Here is a 23488-nt window from a genome sequence, read left to right as displayed (position 1 = left end):
ACATGCATTTCTCTGTGCACAACATCTTTTATTTAAATTTCAATAAACTTATGTGTTGAATCTGCTCTGTAAGAATAGGGCTTGGTTTATTGAGCACGCCGTGGGCTGCATTCACAAACACGTATAAATGTAACGTTTCCAAACCTTCGTACCGTTTTATCAGAGGATAGGGGACAGAACAGAGATGACATTGTTTTGAACGCAGCTTGGGTAGCAGTGACATCAAGGAGTTGCCCTCTCTAAACAGCATCAAATTTATGACCACTGCAAACCAAATACATTTTATATGTAGAAGTAACACATCAGGGCGTAAAGGTGTTATGACACATTATGTAGGTGTAGTAAACGTTAATAATGTTGGTTTTCATTTGAGGTGTAATCTACGAATGGACGCTGACTGGCGGCTGAGACATCCCTGCAGTCCGCGGTGAGACAGACGAGGCGGGACAGGGATGATGGAGCGGTCGGACAGGGCCCCTCTGCTGGACTGGGAGGAGGCTCCATCGGCGGAGAAGCCCGGAGGAGACGCTCCTGATGACCGACTGTCGAGTCCCTCCAACACCCGCTCTGTCGCGTCTGGGTTTGGGTGGAGCAGCGGGCAGGGGGGTCCCACTAACCCACCGGTTACTGACCAAGCCCTGCGCCCGGACGAGGAGGGCTATCTGTCGGACTCAGCCGCCAGGGAGGTGGCCTTAGAAGACAGCATGGTGAAATGGGAGGAAAAGGACCAAATAGTGTCTGTTTTCGTGGTTACGTTCAATACAAGAACAGGTGAGATACTGCATTATGCTGATCAATTTAGAGTGCACTAAATATAGTAATCATTTAAGAATGATTTAAAGACATTTAATGAAACTCAGACATAGAGATGTAGGAACCAAAGGCAGTCAAGCAGTAACAGACTGATCCCAGTCAATTTTATATGTTATCATGATTTTTTTTAATTATCTTTCTTTTTAATAAGAATTGTTTTTATACGTGTGTATGTTTATCTTCTGAGGACAAGTTATACTTATTAGGTGGGGACATCCTGATTTAGTCAAATTTAGTACCTTGATTATTTTCATTGCACTACACATAACATCACCAATGTATGTGGGAATTGCTAAGTGTTTTTTGTACACTTAGCCTGTTAGTGAAGTCAAACTGCCTTACAAAATAACGTGGGTACATTTTTGACATTTTCCAATGGAAACTTACATATTGCAATTGTAATACATCAGGCAGACATTTGCACAGCTCTGTTGATGAAAGAGAAGCCCATATCTCTCTTAGAGAGAGTCAATTTTGCACCACTACAGGTGTGGCTTTTAGTGACAAAGCTAAATCCGCTACACCGTCCTCTGCTGTCAAAACAGGTAAAATTAAAAGTCCAGTGGTTTTAATACTGAGCAGATCAATGGGACCACACTAGGCAGAGTGAGTCTATACATTTTTAATTAGTGCGATGTTACAGACAGGGCAAGTCCTGGTGAAATAGGAGGCACTGGGGCTATCCGTCTGATCAATCTAAAGATCTATAGCCCAACAAAATCATTACAGGAAAGGAAATCTGATTTGGTATTTCCACTGGAGCTTCTTACCCAATAGGAAGAAATAACAAAATCAGTCCAGATCCCTTTTCTACCATGGGGTCACAAAGATCACAAAATGTTTCCTCCATATTACCCTTTTAATTATTACCTATTGATTTCTCATTTATGCTGGAATTTAAATGAATGAAATTAAAATCTGCATGTATGTTGTAGCATCCACACAGTTTTAGCACATCTTCAGATTTAACAGTTGAAGTGTCATTGCTGTTCAAGGCCTTTTGAGTGTTTGTTTTCAGCCAATGAAAAAATATTACAGCTGAGCTAGAACTGAACAATAACCTTTGGCTTAAACTAAGTATTTTCAGTTTGTAGAGGCTAAAACTACATGATTAGCAGAATGTCTGCAACTTGTTCATCTGCATGGAGATGTTAATGCTTTGCCTGGAAGAGTCCACAGTATTTCCTTCTATCTTACATTTATTTACGGTGTTCTTATTGCTCAATGTATTTTTACCGAACAGGGTCGCCTCTCAACAGATCTAACTTGGCTTGGTACCATGACCGTCTTGTCTCCATGGCTCTAGATACATTAATGCCTTACTGTGGAAGAGACAACCAGGTGGCAGAACCTTCACTAGAAAAAAGTTACTTTTTGCACTTCTTCCTTAAGGCAGTAATAAGAATACTATTTGTTTCTTAAAGAGATTACACAAAATTGACTCTTGTGAGCTTTAAGTCATGTTGGAGTACTATTATCTCATCAAAAACATACCTGGAATTGTATTAGTCTCTCTGCCCCACCTTGTGATGTCATTTAGAGGTAGTTTTGTTATCAAGTACCCTTTACCTTTTGTTTAGTAGAGATTGGAAATTCCAGATCTGAAATAATCCAAATGATTCTAGTGGAGAGATATGGAGTTTAACACAGTGGGGTACTTTCTGTATTAATGTGACATCACAAGATGGAACAGAGTGTTTTTGGTCTGAGTCTAAATATGCAAGATTTGTGTGTTAAACATGTGAGAATGAAACAAAAACAAACCTCCAGATATGTTTTTGATGAGGAAACATTATAATATAGCACAGAAAATAGTATAGTAGTAATATATGCCCTTTAAATAACAGTAGCTTTTGCAACTTGGTAACTGCAATCATTCAAACTGAAATTTAGCTTCTATTGTGAAATGTTGATTGTGAAGCTGTTTGGCTACTCAATCACAGCAGGTAGCTTTTATTTCCTCTGTTCTAATAAAAATGCTACAGATTCCTATGTATCCCCCTATCTGCCACTAAATACATACTTATACCATCACGTCTGTCTGAGTCACCCGTTATCCTGCTCCTGTATTTGCTCAGCTGCCACTTGGACGTCAGCTAACACACAAAGAACTGCCAAGAAAACATTCGGGCTTCGTCACGTCTTATTCAGTGACATGACAGGGCCTTAATATTGTGTCTAACTGTGGTGTTTGATTGATGGCTTAATTTGCCTGTGTTTTGGTGCAGGCAACATGCTGGAGTGGTGCCTGCCCAAAGACATGGACCTGGAGGGAGTGGAGTTTAAGGCCATAGCCAGTGGATCTCATCGGGTCTCCACAGACTTCATGTATGTATTTGCAGATCCAGTTTTAAAGGGGCACTATGCAACTTTTCTGATGTACGATTCACCATCTACTTCAGGGGATGTTATGTCTGAGATGTCCCACAGTATGACTTATCTATCTTGCATTGATCGAATCATAGATGTTTTATTGGTTGCCTTTGAACAGACCTAACCTATAACTTGGCCTAGTAGCATCAGTTGCTTGTCTCCCTAGAAATGAAAGTGTTTAATGTAATTTTATGAAAAATTCAGGCAAGGCAATAAATCTGTGTTTCTTAAACTTTCTACCCCCTAAAATAATATTTGGCTTTCACCACTAAATTCTTATTCAAGCTAAACATGGTCTAGAATGAGACTAAAGTATGGCCACTTTATTAATATATAATGATTAAACCAAATTAGGTCAAAAACTTTAATAGGTTTTAAACAAATACTCAAACTACAGAGGACCCCATGTACCACAGGAGCACAGTTTGGGAAACACTGCATTATATCACCATGGAAACAAGCAGCTCCACAACAGACTCTCCACTTCAAATGTTACATAGCATACCTTTAGCTGCACTCTAAGAATACCACCAAAGCCACCTCCTTCTCTTCTCTCTGCTGTGTTTTATGACTCGTAATTACCTTTGTCTCCCTGTGCGGCCATTTTAGCTACTTCCGAAAGGGCAGCTACTTTGGCCTGGCCTGCTTTGCCAACATGGCAGTGGAGAGCACGGTGGAGAGAGGGGCCAGGATGAAGTCCGTGGGCATCCTGTCTCCTTCGTACACTCTTCTCTACAGATACATGAGCTTCCTGGAGCATCAGGTCAGGTAAGGCGCCCCCTGCTGCTGAAGTGAAAACACAGCGGTACACAGACTCTATTAACTGTGGTTTTCCTCTGGTGGTATCTCTACAGTTTCTGTCTATACTAAAATTTTAAATCAAATAAATTGTATTATTTAAGTGTCAGTAGCTGTGAGCATAATAAGTCCTGGTTTAGACTTAGTCTCTTAAATATTAGATGAAGCAGTATTAGTGTGAAAGGTTTGTGAGCCGCTGGTCTATAGGCACATGAAACTATCTTATTACAGTCTGGAATTGCTTCCAGCATTGTATACAACACACTCTAGGTTTATTAATTCAAACTAAACTAGATCTCAAACTATCCTCCTGACTAAGGCTGGACAATTAATTGAGATATAATTGTTTCAAATGGTCACTGCTTAACTTTATGCTTTGTAGTCAAGAAGCTAAAAGCATGGGGTCATGTCTTATTCATTCATATTATGGCGGTGATCTTTTTCTCATACTACTTTTAAACATTTCCATTCTTCTTTTACCTTTAAAGAATTTCAATATTTTTCAGAGATTTTAGTAATTCAGACAGTTCTGCTTTTGTCCGCTCTGTTCCTCTTTCTCAATCCCCTTTTTATATTCCACTCCCTTTCTCTCTTCTCCAATTCATGGCTTTGCTTCTCTAGTGTGAGAGTTTGAAGTTGTTGTTTTTTTAACACAAGTAACTATAGAGTCTCTTTCTATCTTTTATGCTACTTATTTAGAATTTATTATTACCATTTATATTTTTTCTGTGTGTTACTATATTATATTGTGAGGTGTAAGCTATTGTGTCCAAATAAGTTCCCTTGTGGATCAGTAAAGTTTGTCTAAGTCTAAGTCTAAGAGTAGTCCTGGTCCCCAATCTGGTCCCATGCTTTAGTGACGATTATATTTTCAGTCTATGTATTCAGACCTTATTAAGTCCTGGCCTGTTCCTAGTTTTACCCTGGTTTAATCCTTTTTGCTTTTTAATTGCTATACATTTGATTATAGTGGTCGATTTATAAATACAAAAGAATAAATAACAACTGTGCAAATGTAAGAATAAGGATATATATATATTTTATATATATTTTTAATGTGTTTTATTACTCATGATGAATGACACCTTACCACCTTGAAAATTAAGGATATTTTTGGAGTGTAGGTTAAATTGAAATGAAAACTTTGCTTCTAAAATTTCAGTTCAGCCTGTTCAATTTAGTCAGTCATATTTCTGTTTTCTTCTACCAGACTACACTTTTGTCTGTTTTGGTCCATTTGCCTTTCTTCCCCTGATATTCCTCTGGTCCCCTCTCTCACTCCATCCTGCATTTGGCCTCGGGTTCTGCAGGTCATGCTCTCTGCTTCTCTCTGCCTCTCTCTGCTCTAGATTCTCCATCTGTGTCTGTTATGCCGCGTCTGCTGCTTATATAAAGAGCTTAGTGTTCATCACGCGGTGATTAAGACATTTAGGAATGTGTGTTTATCGGCTGGGCCTCTTCCCTGCATGTCTGACATAAATGCCGAACTTTCGACGAATACAATATAATCTGTAATCTGTTTTTGTGAAGTTTTTACTAAAAACATTTAGTTAATTATTTGTTTTATCTTAATTTTAATACCAGTCATATAACATTTTGTACTATTACCGTCAGTGACACCTTAGTACAGGAGCATAGACCATATATATGTACAGGGGTGGGCAATTTTTTTTCCCATGGGGTCACATGAGAAACAGAAAATATTGTGGGCTGGGCCAAAATGCTTTACTTAGTTCTGCATAATATTAATTGTGTTTCTTCATTTAAAAAAGCAGTAAATAGCATTGTTTTGATGAGCTGGTAAGACTGGTAAGAGTTTATGTTAAGACTAAGCAATGAAAAAGTGAAAAAAATGTCATAAAAAAAACACACCTAAAAGCAATGCAGCTTTGGTCCATGCATGAAGTAAAATTATAAAATATTGTTTATTTTGTAATTCCAAATTATCTTAAAGGGGCCGGTCAGAGTCAGACAAAGGGCTGTATGTGGCACAGGAGCTATACTCTGCCCAGGTCTGCCTTAGTAGTAGCAGTAGTAACATGGTTATACAGTAGTTATTATGTAAATTATTACTTGTTTGTGCTTTAGCTGTCAAAATGTTACTTGACAGCTGAAGCACAGTGTTAAAACCATGCATTCTCAGTCTCAGTATTAAAACCATGCATTTCAAAGGAATTTTAAATGTGTTTTTAATATTTTCTCTTGTATTGCCAGACTTCAGCTGCAGACTCCAGGCCACTACTCCCCTCTAGAGGCTTTTTATGAAGATAAGAGAGCAGTGCTGCCCCCTGGTGGTGATGGGATTGTTACTGCGTGTCCCGCAAATGCCTGGGGGGCAGTCATCAATCACAGTATGCACCCTGAAATGAAGGTAATACACGAATACACCGATCTACCTTCTGTGAATCTCGATTTTTCCATATTATTTAAAGAGGTTGTGTAAAACTATGTATGAGGGCAGATATTTTTTTTATTATTTTATTGCTGTATTATTTTTAAAACTTGTATTGTAGCTAGATAATTTTTTTTCAGAACAACCCCATATAAATAGGACAACATTTTCCGGAGTAGTGTTGTTGATCAGAACCAATATTAGACCAGTAAAAATATATTATTAACACATTAAAATCACATTCCACTCTCAAATTCCTTCCTGTGAAACATGACAACATAGTTCATTTTTGTATATTGTATATATGTATATTATTATGTATTATGTATGTGAAAGGTAAAATATAGTGGAAATGTTTGAGTACAGGGTAGCCTTGGGGTCTTAAAAGTCTTGTTCCTAAATTAAGGCCTTAAAAAGTCTTAAATTATGTTGTCCAAGTCTTATTTTTTTCACAAAGGTCTTAAATTTCATTAGCCTATTTTTTTGTATCCTCAACTGGGCTGCAGTGCAATGTTAAATGGAGGGAGGTAAAAAAAAAAGCAACAACATGAAATCAATGAGTAAACAATCAGTACAGTGGAGGAAGACATTGGATGGATCATTGGGAAGTATATGTTTAATCCACAGTGGCTCTTAGATTCTAGATATAGTAGTTGGTTGGTCTTTATTAGAACTGGATCTGGTGTTTTTCACCTGCATAATGGGCGCGATGTTGGTCTTAATTTTCATTTAAGTGAACTTAAAAAGGTCTTTAAAAAAGTCTTAAATTTGGGGTAGTCAAACCTTGGGATACCCTGGAGTAACATTTAAGAAAAATACACAAGACAGTTGAGAAAGTCATTGGTGCTCAGGAATAGATTAAAAGTAAATATAGTATAATATATTTTATCTTTTCATTAATTACACCTCTATTCCCGTCCATCAGATCACTCACCCTGCAGGCTGCATGTCCCAGTTCATCCGTTTTTTCGGGGAGCAGATCATGGTGCTGTGGAAACTTGCTTTGCTTCGGAGACGCATCCTCATCTTTTCTCCACCGCCTGTGGGAGTGGTGTGTTACCGAGGTGAGACAAAGTTACTACACCATACAACACTAAAGTAAATAAACACAGATTATCAAAACTTTGGGACTGTGAAAAGTACAGGCAGCAAGAGGAAGTGTTATTGGTGTTGTCTTAAATGAAAAAGCAGTGTCATATTGTCAGTGTCTTGACAAAAGCACTCTCAACTTTTGTTATAAGTTTGAACAGAATCTAGAGCAACTGGCTATATGTTTGTGTTTTTTATTTTAACCCTGGAGTGGCTCAGACAGACACAAAGAGAAAGTATTAGTGTTTTTTTTTTTTTAATTGAGTAATGTTAAGTAATCTTCAGTGCTCAGGCCCCAGCAGAAGACATTACGATGAAGGGTGTGACCGATTAGATGATGTTTAGGCGATGTCTTTCCGCCTAGGGCCTGGACACTGGAGGTGGTAGCGGTGAGGCTGAGGAGAATGAAGGGGTCGATGAGAGGATGAGAAGCCGAGGGGGCGTTGAGGAGGAGGTCGGGCGTGGCACAAGCCAAAGCACCTGTGATAGGGGTTTAAATTGGGATGACTGGGCACTGATTGGAGAAAAGGAGGTGTGTCGAGCAGCGGGGAGGAGTATTTGGGATGAGCGATGAAGACTGAGGAACAGCTAAACTCTGGAGAAGCGTTGAGGCAGATGGGAGCAAAGTTAGGTCTTCCAGGCTAAATTTACCCTAGCTCAAAAATTATATTATTAAAAACAAAACTAACACCCCCTGGTGTTCTTAAGTGGGACCATATGTTATAAGGTCTAGTGTTAGTCCTAGTGTTGTTCTGGTTTGCTCTGGTTTAGTACTAGTTTGCCTACTTTTTGTATTAGTTTTTCATAAAAAAAAAAAAAAAAAAAGAACTGGTTTGGAGTAACAATTTTGGTCATTATTCTGCAATATTATACATGTTATGTTCTTTTGCAGTGTTCCCAAATCCACAGTTCACACAATATACACATGTTAATTTCTGTCTCTCTATAGTTTACTGCTGCTGCTGTCTGGCCAACATCTCCATCCCTGGGATTGGAGTCGCAGTTCCAGAGTTTAGGCCATTTTTCTATGTAAATGTGGCTGATATCAATGCACTGGAAAATGAGCTCTCTTACGTCGCTTGTAAGAAAACTGCAATTTTTACTCTTTACTTACGGTACGTGCTGCAAATGACCTGTTTCGTTTGTACTTTTAGGCACTACTGAGAAGATCTTTGAGGAGAAAAAGGATCTGTACGACGTTTACGTGGACAATCAAAATGTGAAGACGTACAGAGAAGGACTGAAGCCACTGCTCCGTCTCAGCGCGGCGGACAAAGACAAGTATCACAAACTCACTGAACAAAGGTACAATTAACATTATTGCTGTTGCTATGCTATTTTGTTTCCTTATCTCATTTCCAAAAGATAACCTTTGTAAAGCAACACTGAACCACTTTCAAACTAGTCTGAAGTTTTGTATGTTCAAAAGTTATGCACATTTTTTGTTTGTTTTTGTTTAGGCAAATGTTGCTGTACTCTCAGGAGGAGACTGGAGACTGTGTGTCCAGTGAGGAGGATCTATTTATTCTGTAAGTGCAAGTTAATTAATTGTGCACAATGTCCGTTTTTAAAGCACTTGAATAAATAGCAATGGAATAAATAACTGAATTAACAAATACATTTATTCCATATTGTGAAACATTCCAGACCAATAATATTTTCAAGGAGGTGAAAAATGGACATAGTGTACCTAGAATAAGAATAAGTTTTACATAGTAAGCACTTCCTAAACAAAAATATATTGACATGAGTCGGCTAAATGGAGGATGTTGAAATACAATAAACAATGATTCAATGTGTAATATGATACATTAGTTACAAAAATATAAAAATAATTAAGATCTTCTGTGGCATTGGCTGGATAAATTAAACAATAAGTATTTCAGATGTTGTAATTGTTCAATATATACTGTTGCGTGTTTTTTACTTCCCATGCCTGTTCCTTGAAAAGCAAGTTACCAACCATAAAACATGTAACTTTATATTTATTTCAATAGAACTATCTTTCATCTTTTAACTATTTTTAAAAATATTCTTTTTAACTAGGTTTTTCTTGGAGCAGAACAACCGTATTTTCCAGACACTGAGTGAAGTTGCCAATAGCACTGAGCCCACCCTGACCCAGGAGACAGTGAGGGCCATGGGGCTGGACCCTCACGGAGACCGGCTGTTCCTGCTCCACCTGCTGGAGATCTACGGCTATGACACACTGCTCGTATCTGAACAACTCTGCTGCAGCTGAGAAACCATCGGTCAAATGAAAAGAGGAGTTTTGCCTTGATTTTGTACTGCACTACTGCATTCCCAGAGTCTTCTTTCTGGGACATTAGGAAAGTATATTGAATTATTATCGCTATGTCTAATAAGTTGAGTTTGTGTGACATAAATCCATTTTACAATGCCAATGATTTAAGTTAGAGTTAGAGGACAGGTCAGAATTTGTTGTTTAACTTTCACACTGCAGATTTCTTGACCTGGTTCCTGGTTAATATCTCTGTGATTAAGCGGCTTATCTACAAGAAACAAAAACTGGCATAAAGTTCACTGTCTTCAAAAACTCTTGCCCTCATTCAATACCAAAGCACCAAATACATAATTTTTGAAACTGTTATGAAAAAATGATTCTGTTCAACAGCTGTGAATTTTCTCATAAACTATAAATCTCCCATAGAGTTATATAGGCGTCTGTTCTCCATCTGAAATCATGACGTTATAAAATTCTAAAAAGTGAGCACAACCTATTTGGCAGTTGTTCTGTGGTCTCTTGCTGGAAATTAGTTATAGCTAGTTGGGTACCTTCTTAGAAAACCAAACAAGATTTTTAAAATTAGTTTTATGAATTCTTCTCTATAACTAATCATTACAGATCATAGCTAAATTGCAGATCTTAACAATATATAGTCTGTTGCACAAATTAACCCTTAACTTTGGGTTTCAACCTTTGCTGATTTCTAGCAACAGGTCTTATGTGTCCTTGTGTCTACTGGCTCTTCATAAGAGAGCCAGTGGATTTGATTGGTTAACACCAATTTAAAGCAAGCTGGACACAGACTTCATAACTGAACATTTAAGATTGCCTTGTTAGTGAAGTTGAAGTTTGAAGTTGAGAGAAAGGTAGCCATTTTGTAAATACTTTTTGTACAGTGTGTCAGCCTCTGTGTGTATGTGTGATATGGGTTTTCCTCTTTGTACAAAAGTGCTGGAAATCACATTGAACTTAATGCCTCTGTCAAAATCAGGTCCACACTAGTTGAACTGTAGTATATTGTATGGTCAAACTGCCTTCACAAGCCATGTCTGTAAACACTACATTACTGCTGCAGAATAAGTTTAGCTCAAAGTGTAATTGTTGTGACTGAAAGAATGCATCTGAAATAGAAAGTACTACAATGAAATAGAGACAAACTGTTGGCTGGGCCTACAGTACGAAAAAGGTGTTAACTTTAAGTGTTAGAGCATACACAAATGACATTTCACCATCACCAGTGCTTGAGTGCTACACATAATTTGAATGTAAGATAATTAATATACATTTTATTTCAACACAAATGGGTCTTAATTTAATGAAATATTTTTACTACATGTGCAAACCTGAAAAGCAAGAGAAAAGTAATGCATCTGGACACTCAAAATTACACACATTAAGGACTTTTATACATATATTTTACAGATGTTTACACGGTGTTGTTTTATGTTAGCAGCAATACATAGTTTAGCTCTTATATTATTGACCGACCTGCTCTTCAAATGACCAGATAAGAAGAATATTAAAGGTGCATTATGCAACTTTTCTAGTGCTAGTCTACATAGAGATGTTGCTTTGCCTGGAATGTTCCATGGTATGACATTAAACATATCAGTCTAGGATTTATTAATTGCAGGTATTTCTATTGCTTAAAAATACGACAGTTCCTTCTGTGAATAAGGACAATTCTCCACAGATCTGAATTAAAATGTGTAGTGCTATAACCTGCTTGTCTCCCTCGTGATAGATAGTTTAATATAGTAGTCTAAACCCATTTCCATGGAGACAAGCAGGTGGCGGATCTTCCACTAGAAATGTTACGCAGTGCACCTTTAAGGGCCAAACACAACAATGTTACAGACTGCTTTAAAATAATTGTCGAGGGATTTTAAAGTCATTTGAATCATGACTATTTTAAGAAAGGTCAATGAATGCACCTTTTGTCACATAATTTTATAACAAATAGACCTCAAGAATCACCTACTTTATGACCTGAACTTCACACTTTGTGCTTATGTGGCTCCCGCACAATACATGTTTTTGTATTATTTAAATATTTTGTCGTATTAATTTGTAGATTATTTTGTTGTAAATATTTATGTTCTGTAATGTGAAGAAATGGAATAAGCTGAATGTGTTTTATATGGCCTCTTATGATCCTTGTCAGAGGTGGACAAACGTAATTTTATTCAAGTGCTGTGCCCAATAACTTTACTGCTAACAAGCAACAAAAGCCTCCAGATTTTGAGTAAGTGGATAGCATTTTTAGACTTCAAATCAAAAGATTCTTGGTTTGAGAAAATACAAAAAACATTATTGGAATATTATATTGTATTTGATTTAACTTGTTTCAGAACTGTGTTTTAGTTTTGCGATTTTACTTTGACTTTAATTAAGCCATTATTACCACCTCTGTGTCCAATATCCACTTGAACACAAACTTTGACTCAATGTACAGATTTTTGTTGAAGGAACACAAATATGACACCAGTTAAAACATGTTTATTTATTTTACTGTAAAACATTCTCAAATAAAGTGCACTGTCACTGGTAACGATCACCGTCCCTGAAGTTAATGTGTATACAATATAATTAATTTAGTCACTACACTGAGTTACCACTGGTTTCTGTATACATTAAGTTATCCGGAGGCTACATGAATCGTTAAAAAAAATCAGCTTAAAATAAATAAAAAAATAAAATAAGTAAAATAATTAGTAGTACAATTTTAGTTGAGGATCATTGAGAATCAAAGCTCTCTGGGAGGTAGATGGTTTGCTGTGCCTAAGCTAATTTTAATGGTACTGAATTTAATAATTACTCAAAACCATAAAGATGTAGTATATAATATTTCAGGAGGAGGGTACACTACCTGCCTGTCTCCAAGGTGAAATGATTGCTTTGCCGGCAGTGTGCCACAGCATGGCATTAGATTTATCCATCTCCATCTTTCTAGCAATCAAATTAAGATCATTTTTAGACACAGTATAGATAAGCTTAATGCCATACTGTGGAACATTCCCGGCAGAGCAACATCCCAGCAACAAGCCAGAGACAGAGCCCCCAATAGAAAAGTTACATAGTGCCAGAGATCCAGAATACATGCTTCTTCAACATCTCTCGAACATGAGTTTGGTCATCGGTGAATCAAATCAGTATAAATGCATTTTCAATTTCAGTTCCTCTTCTAAATCCATTATATCATATTCTGAGTAACTGATATGCATTATGTAAAATATTGTAAAAATTGTCAGAAATATCACTGATTTAAAGTTACTGTGGCTCCTGTTCAATTATAACATAGTCTTCACTACTGGAGGAGCCTGTGTCAGATATATTACCATTACAGGATTCAAGTGTAGTGTTGTGAATTGCCATCTTGAGAACAGTAACCCAGCGATCTCTGAGGTCCGTGTGGTCACAAAAGAACATATGTGTGATTTTTGATTGTCTTAAACAGAAACAAACTTGATCCGGAAACTCCTGCGGACATTTCTCCACTGTGTAGCCCAGCAGAGGAATAGTGGACTGGGGTTTGACATCCTAAAGAAAAACATAGCAGTGAATGTAATGAAATAAATAACAAACATGACATGAATTAATTAGTGAAAAGATGATAACTCCTTCACAATATTTACAAACAATTTCACAGTCAATAATAACTCATTTTCTTGGTGGACTGTATATAGGTTTATGATATAGTAAAACATTACATTATCTACAGAATCAGAAAGATTTTCAGAAATATTGTCACTTTTCCTAAATCCAAAAAAGAATTATTAATTTTATGAACTAAAGCAAGAGGTGGCACTTTTAAATGTTCTAAAAAGCTATACATTTGTAAAACCCAACACTGATGTTTCTGTACCTGTGGAGCAGCGTGCAAGTACAGGACTGATGGATCATTTTTAGGAAGAACAGTCCAAGTCTGATGCCTCGTCTTTGGGTTGTCACCGTAATTTAAGAATCCGCTCATTAAACTGGGTAATATGGGTGTGTCTGACTGAAGCTAGAAAAAAGGATTAGAAATCTTAAAATTTATCTCTGCCATGCTAGCAGAAACCAGAAACAAATCTTAGATTAAATTGTGCTTTACAAGTTTGACAAGCTTTTGTAAGGGTTATAGTAAGCCATTATAGAATCACTTTTGCTTCTAGTCCAACAATGTTCTGATGTTAGTATACTTCACTATATTCTACTTTTACTAGAGTCAGTTATTGCTAACCTACTACTACAGCAAATTGTAGTGCATGGATTCCCCTGCAGTTCAAATATTTGCTGAATTAAGTGTCAGTGTACACCATATTTTTTACCTCTTTTAGGTTAGTCATCATTATTTTAGTTGTGTAATCACCAAGTGGTACTTTGTGTCAAAGGTTTGAGAATCACTATGTACAGTTTGGTGACCCAACAAATAAATCATTTTTGAGAATAAAACGAAATCGATAAAGAAACTGTGTCTCACATTTTCTCTCCATTGCTCTTGTCGCTGAGCAGTCAGAACAAGGTAGCAGGATTTACACACTTTGTTGAGTTTGTTCCCATCGTACTCCAGAGCTGCTTTATTGTCTGAACACTTCCAACACACAACCTATTAAAGTAGAGAGGACATAACAGTAAAAGTAAATGAGAGAGTAGAAGTTAATTTGAGTATAAATCCTACTTACACATCCACAGGCTCTGCAGTGGTGCCTTCTTCTGGTGAGGGGATGAAAAGGCTCATTACATTTCATACACATTGTCACCTCATTATCTCGGATCCACTTTGGAGCGCGGCGTCCTAGTTCCTTCATCTTCATAAATGCAGAGAACCATTGTAAAACCTTAAATAATTTAAAAGTGGTACTGCACATTTTGTTAATGCATCCAAACTTACAGGCTCCTTCACAATGAGCTCTCGGGCGGCCATTTTGAAGGTTTCATTTTTCTTTTGGAAAACTTGAATGGCCTCTTGAATCACCTGCAGGAAGAAGACACGATTTAAAGAAACAATTAAAAAAAAAAAAGCTGCACGATGTAACTTCTCAGATGGAGGTCACCCGCTTGTCTACATTAGATCAATTATTGCTTTGCCTGGAATGTTCCACAGAATGGCATTAGACATATTTATCTTGCACATCTTTATTCAATTTCTGGTGTTATATTTATGAAATAAAATCCATTGGAAAAGCATGAATTCTTACTATGTGGTATCCTATCCACAGAAACAAGCAAGTGGCAGGCCCTCCACTAGAAAATTTACATAGTGCCCCTTTACCAACGTGCTTGTGGAAGAAATACACAAGATTGAACATTACCTTAATCCATTCATCACGTTCTTCTTCAGAACTACATGAGGACAATAATAAGGAAAAGTTTAGTACTGTTGTGAAGATGTATTAATATGCATTCACCATAATTTTATCAACAAAAATACATAAATGTCAATATCAAAACAAACCAGAGCAATGATCAAGCCCTCATTTACAGTAGGACTAAAAACTGCCCTTCTCTCACACCTGGCCTGCAGCTCCACAGTCTTCTCCTTCCCAGAGACCTGAAAGGTGAACGGGTGACCATCGTTTGCGGTCGGCTGGACGTTCATCCCGTCAATGCCGATCCTGTAGCGCACAGTGTACCTCTGCCCCACCAGACTGAACTTAGGCGAGCAGCACAGCAAGAAGTTATTGAACTGTGGGACACAAAATAAAGATAAAAACATCAATATTAAAAAGAGTGTATTCCTTCATTCGACCAGGAGTAGTTCAATGCGATCAAAAACGCAAAGGCAGCATCCAGATGACCCTCTTTGAAACTGTCTCTACATTAAACAGAGTTATGATTTATTATTCTTATCCTAATATAATGAGCATAATATAATAAAATATTTTAAAATACCGTGCATTTCAGACGTCCCAGAAACTCAAAATATGCCTTAATAAGTGTTTCGTAATATATTCTGATACATGGTTCAGAGTACTGATTAATACTTTCATATAGAGCTGCATTATACTTGTTTACTGTTGCATTTATTTATCATTAATTAGTGAAACCGCACATGTACACACCAAAAGGAGTGGTGTTTTTTTCTTTTTTTCTCTAACTAATACCAAATAGTTCAAAGCATATGTTTCTTCCCAACACTACCTACACCTATGAAAAAGGCAGTACACAATAGTTTAGTTGTTCTAACCAAAAACAGTTGTCTCTCCATGGCGGATGTGTTCCTGGCGGCCAGTTTGACCAATCGACCCTCCTTCAAAAACTCGTTACTGGGATTGATCACCTCCTCCTCTCCCACCATCTCATAGACCTCCAGCAGCTTCCTCAGATTCTCCTGTCAAGAAGCACGGTGTTACACAACAATACACATATGATAACACAAAAGTATCAAGTTTGACCAATGCAGACACCAGTGCAGTCATTAGTGTATACAGTGAAATCTACAGGACAGTGCTGTGTTTTGGAAACTTACAGTTTTTTCAACAGCGCTGTTTGAGTGGACTGTGGCCATGGAAATAGTCTGCAATGACTCTGTAAAGAGACAAATATAATAGACCTAATGAATATTTGTAATTAAAGTGGTCCTTTACAACTTATATAGACACAAGAACTTATATTGAAAAGAACAAACAAAAAATTATATAACTGAAGACCATAAAGTATTAAAATACCACTGTTTTCTTAATGTAAATAAAACATGAGCTACAATAAAAAGAACAGTGAAACTCTTAAGCCATTAGTATTTATAATGAGTCATGTTAATTATTAAACTCTTATAGCTAAAAGATAATAGTCTGCAAAAACCTGAAAACATTTCTCATTAATTCAAATAAATGTGTATTTTTTAAACAATGAGCCATTAATTATAAGAGGGATACAAAACTTTTCTGATGAAGTGCCCTCTACTTGCTTATTTTCATGGTAAAGCGTAATGCTTTAATATTGAACATAACAGGCAAAGCATCGTAAAGGTTATATTGTGCTCTTTTAACAATGAGTCACCAGTAGAAGTTATCAGGAGCCTTGTATTTATTGGATTTTAATACTGCTATGGTTTACTCTGAGCAGGTTGATAATCTGGGTGATCGTCTGGAAGTTTCTTCAAATAATCCCGAAGCAGGAGTTCATATCGAGGAAGTCTCTGCACTGGCTCCAACATGTGGTGCTGCAAGGTCAGACTGCCACACTGTTCCAGACTCTGCACACAACACACAAACACATTCAGACACCACCACTGAAATCAAGAATTCACTAGCAAGGACCACGCCACAACAACGAAATACGATAAGATGTTTATTGATGGTGGACAGATGTGATGGCTGGAGGGAGACTCAGGGTGGGCGCTCTGTCTCCAATTCAAAATAATCACCCCTGATTCAGAATCCCCTCCTCCTTAAAGATGATGTCTTCGAACAGAAGGATGGATGAGAGACACGGGGTGAGATGGAGGGGGACGAGAGAGCTGACACAGGTGATGATGTCGGGATGGCCATATAAATAGGGCTTCGGGATAATTGAAGGCATGGTTGAGATAAACTATGGTTGGCTGGAGAGAAGGTGGAGGCGTGGTCCAGCTCCTGAGTCTCAGTTAATCATATTAACTCCACTTATTGGTTGACATTTCGATAGCCACTCAGAGCAAGTACTGTTGTTGTATAGGCAAGACATTTCACCCACCTCTAGCATGAATGTGGTGTGTACGTTAGTGATTGGTGGAGGACAGAGGGGCGCAAATTGGCAGCCTTGCTTCCATCAGTTTAACCAAGATCAGTCGTGGCAACAATTGTGCTATCTTACTACCATCGAGTATGGAGTGAATGAATAATCACTACAATGTTCAAATACCCTTTGAAGAAACATTTTTGAACCGATGTCAGGAGAAGCACATACAGCGTTTTGAAGAAGTCTGTTGTGGCTAATTGGTGACTAAAGACCATAGACTATCTTATGTCCTCACCTGTATTTCCTGAATGATGTTCCTGAAGGCAGAGGAGCGCTCAGTCCAGGTCCTGACCAGGTACAAGGACTGGTCAAAGTTTCGGACATAGTCTGCGTACATCCTCATGAAGGGGGCGTGCTGCAGCAGGACATTGCCCAGCCCTGGACATTCACCTCTGGAAAAAAAAAAAGATTAAAAGTTTAGGTGAGTGTATGTATATATATATAATCATATTATATATAGACACTTCTGTCAGAAATGTGTTTATATTAACTGCATAACTAACTACAGTACAAACACTTTAGACTTGACTGAACTGATGAACAAGTTATTTATTAACAGACCAAATTAAGGCCTATGTTGATATGCATACAGTACATTAATCACATGTATAGTATTTGGAAGTTCTTGGCAATTTCCAGCCCTATGTATGTCAGCCTTTATACCACCAACTAAAATACAAAGCCCCTCACCTGTGGCTGAGGCAGTTCTCGAGGTCTGGGAGCAGAAACTGACTGTGGAAGGAGAAAATGGAGGAGATGTTGGAGAAGATGTTTTTGACAACTTCAGGAGGAAAAGAGCCTCTGTTTGCTTCTTCTGTCAGACGTGCACAAAACACCTGAGGACAAAAACAGGTTAATAAAATCTTTAAAGTAGAGCCCGACCGATATATCGGCTGACCGATATTATCGGCTGATATGGGCACCTGGAGACATATCGGCTATCGGCTGAAATGCTTGCTGATGACGTGGGCATGTTATACCTCGTTATAAAGCTTAGACTCTCTACATTATGTTCATTTAATCCAATTTACAGACAGATAAATGTCCTAATATGTGGCTCCGCATCAGTATTTATCTGCGGTGTAGTCCGTACTGTCCCTGAACACACCACCAGAGTCAAGGCGTAAAGACGTACGGTCAGGAGGTGCGTCGTGCACCGGGGCCATAGCAACAGAACGTCCGCTCGCTCAGTTGCTCACTTCTCACTTGAGAGAAAGGCTTCTTGAACGCTCTGTAGACACTTGTAAGTAACTTTGATATTCATCTCTTATTAGCCCAGCAGCGATTATAAAACACTGTCACAACACTCAGTAACTCTCTGTTCACTGTTTTGAAGGTTTGAAAACACACCAAACCGGGACTACTTCACCATGGGTGGATTCGTCTTCCTCCTCGACAACCTGGAACTCCCCGAAGGTAAAATTACTCAAATAACATTCAAACATGATAAATTATGATAAATATTAATAACATAGTCAAAATACTTAATGACAAGAACAGTTTTGTCCACCTGGGTGTAAGGTTTGGCTCCTAACGCAGGTTTAGGAAAGTTGATTGTGACTTTTACTCAACGATTTAATTTTGGGTCAAGATAGCTCGTGAAACTGCTCTAAACATATCAGCACGAGTGCGTAGTGAAAATTTATCGTCACATTTATAGGAAATAATTTGTCTTGTATTGTCTGAGCATCTTAATTCATCAGGGTTTGAATGGCATTTTTTGAAAAAACATGGCGCTAGCTTAGCCATTGTAAATTGGAATGTTTAAAAAATGCACTTTTGATCTCCATAGAAATCCCGGTGTTCGGATTTAATTTGAGCATTCCATTTGAGGTTTGGTTTAGGAGGAGCTGCCAGACTCAAATCACTGCAAGAAAACCTGTAGGACCCACCATATAGCCTATAAAGTATAAAAACATGCTTAATTAAAGGGTTCAACTAATAATCCATAACTATATTAATAATTATGAACTCATTCATCAAATAGGCCCCCATAATGGAATGAATTAGGTCAGGCAAACACCAAGAACCCAGCAAAATGTACTGTAGCCTAATGTTTGGTTATATTCTTTAAATTACAATTATGTACTCAAGTATGACCCAAGTCCAAGTAGAACTTCACAATAAAAATGGTGTGTTCTTAGCGCTGTAGGTCTTTACGTGCCATCCACCTGTAGTAGGCCTAATCGTGTGCAATACTGTAACATAATGAGAGACTTTGCAAATACAATTCACCCAAGTCACTTGATTTAAATTGTCCATATGCTGCACTGTAGATAATACATAGTTATAGCTACTTATTGTACACATAATATAGTGTACTCAAATCACTTTATGTACTGTTTATTCTTGTCCATTTGCTGCACTGTTCATAACTCCAGTCAGATCTACTTATTGTGCACTTTTGTAGCCTTAGAGCTTTACTCTGCGGACAGTGTTGTGTCTAGTGTATGTCTTTATAGTATCATTTATCTTAATTTTGATCACATGTTCCTGTTTTCCTTCTGTTCTTGAACCATGCATTGCAGCACTGTAATGACAACGTCATACACAACCTAATGTATTCAGCCGTTCCAAATTGCTCAATTTGGAAAACGCCACAATAGATGTAAAAGTAAAATAGGTCATCTGAACTGATCAGAATCAACCTACAGTTAGTTTAGACACAAACATCAAAATAACAAATCGTCCCTGCAAACTCTGGCTTCTTCAGATATAAACCATACACCTTCCATATGTTACTTACATAACTGAGTAGTAGGAGTAGTATAAGTTAGTAGAGTCTGTGGTACTAGTCTGACTTGCTCCAGCTACAAATTGATGGGTGTTTAACATGATTCAATCTGTTGCAGTGAACCTTGAGGACCTTCAGGACCCTCTGGACCTGGAGGACCAAGTTGAGTTAGAGGTAGGTGGTCCTTGGTTTGTTTTTGGGTTAGGTATTGAAGCGGACTGGATCGTCGGGCCAGCTGATGAAGTTTGGGATTGGAGTGACGAGGAGGAGCACGAAGAGGAAGACGAAGATGAAGAGGATGAAGAGAGGGAAGTGCTGTTCCAAGAGGAAGAAAAGAGGGAAGAGCTGATCCAAGAGGACGAAGAGATGAGAGCGTTGCGCGAAGAGGAAGCACGTATAGAAGCACGTATAGAAGCAGCTTTAGTTCGTCTCTGGGCGACCGGGTGGATTCATCCTGCTCAAGCTTTGGAGCCAGAGGATCGCGTCCCGACCCCCCTTCCTCAGCCGCAAGCACCCAGCTCTCCTGCTGCTCCCTGTCCTCCTCCTATGGGTCCTGCTCTGGATTTCATTCCTCTCAGCAGACACAAGCGCTTGAGGGTTGAAGATGATGAAGAACAGGACCACCCTAGCTCCAAGCGGCCGTGCCTCTCCTCCTCCGACCCAGGCCCCACCACCTCCGACCTAGGCCCCACCACCTCCGACCTAGGCCCCACCACCTCCGACCCAGGCCCCACCAACTCCGACCCAGGCCCCTCCACCTCCGACCCAGGCCCCTCCACCTCCTCTGGAACGTCTGGACGCTTCAGGTTCCAGTACCACCACCTGCTCCAAGACTCGGAGTCGGACGAGGACTGAACTCAGCCTCTGAGACTCAGAGCTTGGCTCAGTGCGGCGATTTTTAACCACCTTCAACCACGCCCATCATCCAATTGATTTCTTGATTGATTTATTGATTGATTTCTTGATTTTTTTAAATGAATAGATTGAAGGTAAGGAATACTATGTAGGATTTCATAAAACAACAAACACTGGTGATAAGACATAACCTTTTCTTGTTGAGTTAACTGTAATTTTTATTCTCAATTCAAATCTGAGTACTGCAGTTTTCCAGAAATTCCTGTATAGTACACCTTATACTTTTTGATTTATACAGATTATATATATATATATATATATATAGTATATATATATATATATATATAATATATATATATATATATATATATATATATATATATATATATATATATATATATATAATGTGTTTCTCACCTTCCACGGTGGTAGGTCTCTCTCACCCTCATTCAGCTCAGGTCCTCTACCAGAGGCCTGGGAGCTTGAGAGTTCTGCGCAGTATCTTTGCTGTTCCCAGTACTGCACTTTTCTGGACTGAGATGTCCATTGTTTTTCCCGGTATCTGTTGAAGCCACTCTTCCAGTTTGGGGGTTACAGCCCCGAGTGCTCCGATCACCACAGGCACCACTGATGCCTTTACTTTCCAGGCTCTCTCCAGCTCCTCCTTGAGCCCCTGGTATTTCTCTAGCTTCTCGTGTTCCTTTTTCCTGATATTACCATCGCTTGGTATTGCGATGTCCACCACCACGGCTCTGCTCTGTTTCTTATCCACCACCACTATGTCTGGCTGGTTCGCCATCACCATTCTGTCAGTCTGTATCTGAAAGTCCCACAGGATCTTGGCTCGGTCATTCTCCACAACCTTTGGAGGTGTTTCCCACCTTGATCCTGGGGTTTCCAGCCCGTACTCTGCACAGATGTTTCTGTACACTATGCCCGCCACTTGGTTATGTCGCTCCATGTATGCTTTCCCTGCCAGCATCTTACACCCTGCAGTTATGTGCTGGACTGTCTCAGGAGCCTCTTTGCACAGTCTACACCGTGGGTCTTGTCTGGTGTGGTAGATCTGGGCCTCTATTGCTCGAGTGCCCAGGGCCTGCTCCTGAGCAGCCAGGATCAGTGCCTCTGTGCTGTCCTTCAGACCAGCCCTCTCAAGCCATTTGTAGGATTTCTTGATATCAGCCACTTCAGTTATATTCCGGTGGTACGCCCCATGTAGGGGTTTGTCCTGCCATGATGGTCCCTCCAGCACCTCTTCCTCTGGACCCCATTGTCTGAGACATTCTCTGAGCACCTCATCTGCCGGGGCCTTGTCCTTGATGTACTCAAGGAGCTTGGATGTTTCATCCTGGACAGTGGTTCCCACACTCACTAGTCCTCGGCCCCCTTCCTTCCGGCCTGCGTACAGTCTCAGGGTGCTGGATTTGGGATGGAACCCTTCATGCATGGTCAGGAGCTTTCGTGTCTTAACATCTGTGGTCTGTATCTCCTCCTTTGGCCAGCTTACAATCCCTGCAGGGTATCTGATCACTGGCAGGGCGTAGCTGTTGATTTCCTGCACCTTGTTCTTGCCATTGAGCTGGCTTCTAAGGACTTGCCTCACTCTTTGCAGGTATTTGGCCATAGCCGCTTTCCTTGTTGCCTCTTCAAGGTTGCCATTTGCTAGTGGGATACCAAGGTACTTGTAACTGTCCTCAACGTCTGCTATTGTTCCCTCTGGGAGTGACACCCCCTCTGTGTGGACTACCTTCCCTCTCTTTGTCACCATCCTGCTACATTTCTCAAGCCCGAATGACATCCCAATGTCTGTACTGTAGATCCTTGTGGTGTGGATCAGTGAGTCGATGTCTCGCTCACTCTTAGCGTACAGCTTGATGTCATCCATGTAGAGGAGGTGACTGATGGTGAGTCGGTATCCATAGCCAGTGCGGTCGATTATTTGGCTGAGGGGGTTCAGGCCTATGCAGAACAGTAGTGGGGACAGTGAGTCTCCTTGGTATATGCCACATTTGATGGACACATGTGCAAGTGGCTTCCCCTTGGCCCTTGGCTTCAAGGGTGGTTTTCCACAACCGCATCGAGTTCGCAATGAACGCCCTTAGAGTCCTGTTGATATTGTACAGCTTCAAGCACTCAGTGATCCATGTGTTGAGTCATAGTCAATCCAGGCAGTGCACAGGTTGGTCTTACGGGTTCTGCAGTCGCGGGCGACTGTTCGGTCAACCAGGAGTTGGTGTTTGGCTCCCCTGGTGTTTTTGCCGATACCCTTCTGTGCTGCGCTCATGTATTGATTCGTGTGCCCACTTATCTTAGCCGCAATGATGCCTGACATGAGCTTCCATGTTGTGGAGATAGTTGGATGGGATCAGGATCGTACGCCCTTGGGTTAACAATTCAGGGTGAGTCCCTTAGCAGCTGGTTCATTTGTGCTGCCAGGCGCTCATGGAGAGCAGTGAGCTTCTTTAGCCAGTACGCATGGATCATG

The 23488-nt window shown here is 39.3% G+C and overlaps 2 protein-coding genes across 2 annotated transcripts in view; one reads left to right on the top strand and one right to left on the bottom strand.

Moving 5' to 3' along the window:
* Positions 1-135: 135 nt before the first annotated feature.
* On the top strand, positions 136-12244 carry LOC110161918 (DENN domain-containing protein 11-like). The gene is made up of 9 exons (XM_020926762.2): positions 136-771; positions 3042-3141; positions 3796-3954; positions 6199-6355; positions 7302-7440; positions 8415-8546; positions 8620-8770; positions 8926-8994; positions 9512-12244. Exons 1-9 carry the CDS (start codon positions 453-455, stop codon positions 9705-9707), a joined length of 1422 nt encoding a protein of 473 aa, XP_020782421.2. The 5' UTR covers positions 136-452; the 3' UTR covers positions 9708-12244.
* LOC110161437 (FYVE, RhoGEF and PH domain-containing protein 4-like) overlaps positions 12197-23488 on the bottom strand; it is a 26630-nt gene continuing 15338 nt past the window's right edge. The window contains exons 5-16 of the mRNA XM_020926176.2: positions 18105-18250; positions 17650-17806; positions 16752-16890; positions 16165-16223; positions 15883-16026; positions 15209-15381; positions 15008-15038; positions 14587-14670; positions 14378-14503; positions 14176-14301; positions 13579-13719; positions 12197-13253 (exon numbers count right to left, since the gene is read on the bottom strand). Coding sequence (XP_020781835.1) covers positions 12984-13253; positions 13579-13719; positions 14176-14301; positions 14378-14503; positions 14587-14670; positions 15008-15038; positions 15209-15381; positions 15883-16026; positions 16165-16223; positions 16752-16890; positions 17650-17806; positions 18105-18250 — 1596 coding nt within the window. The 3' untranslated portion in view covers positions 12197-12983. The remainder of the gene's footprint in view (positions 13254-13578; positions 13720-14175; positions 14302-14377; positions 14504-14586; positions 14671-15007; positions 15039-15208; positions 15382-15882; positions 16027-16164; positions 16224-16751; positions 16891-17649; positions 17807-18104; positions 18251-23488) is intronic.

The sequence above is a fragment of the Boleophthalmus pectinirostris genome, unplaced genomic scaffold (genome assembly GCF_026225935.1).
Source record: "Boleophthalmus pectinirostris isolate CB_2022bp ecotype Guang Dong unplaced genomic scaffold, ASM2622593v1 HiC_scaffold_18, whole genome shotgun sequence".
NCBI lineage: Eukaryota > Metazoa > Chordata > Actinopteri > Gobiiformes > Gobiidae > Boleophthalmus > Boleophthalmus pectinirostris.
The sequence above is the reverse complement of the archived record's forward strand: the minus strand, read 5'-3'. Positions and strand labels throughout refer to the sequence as shown.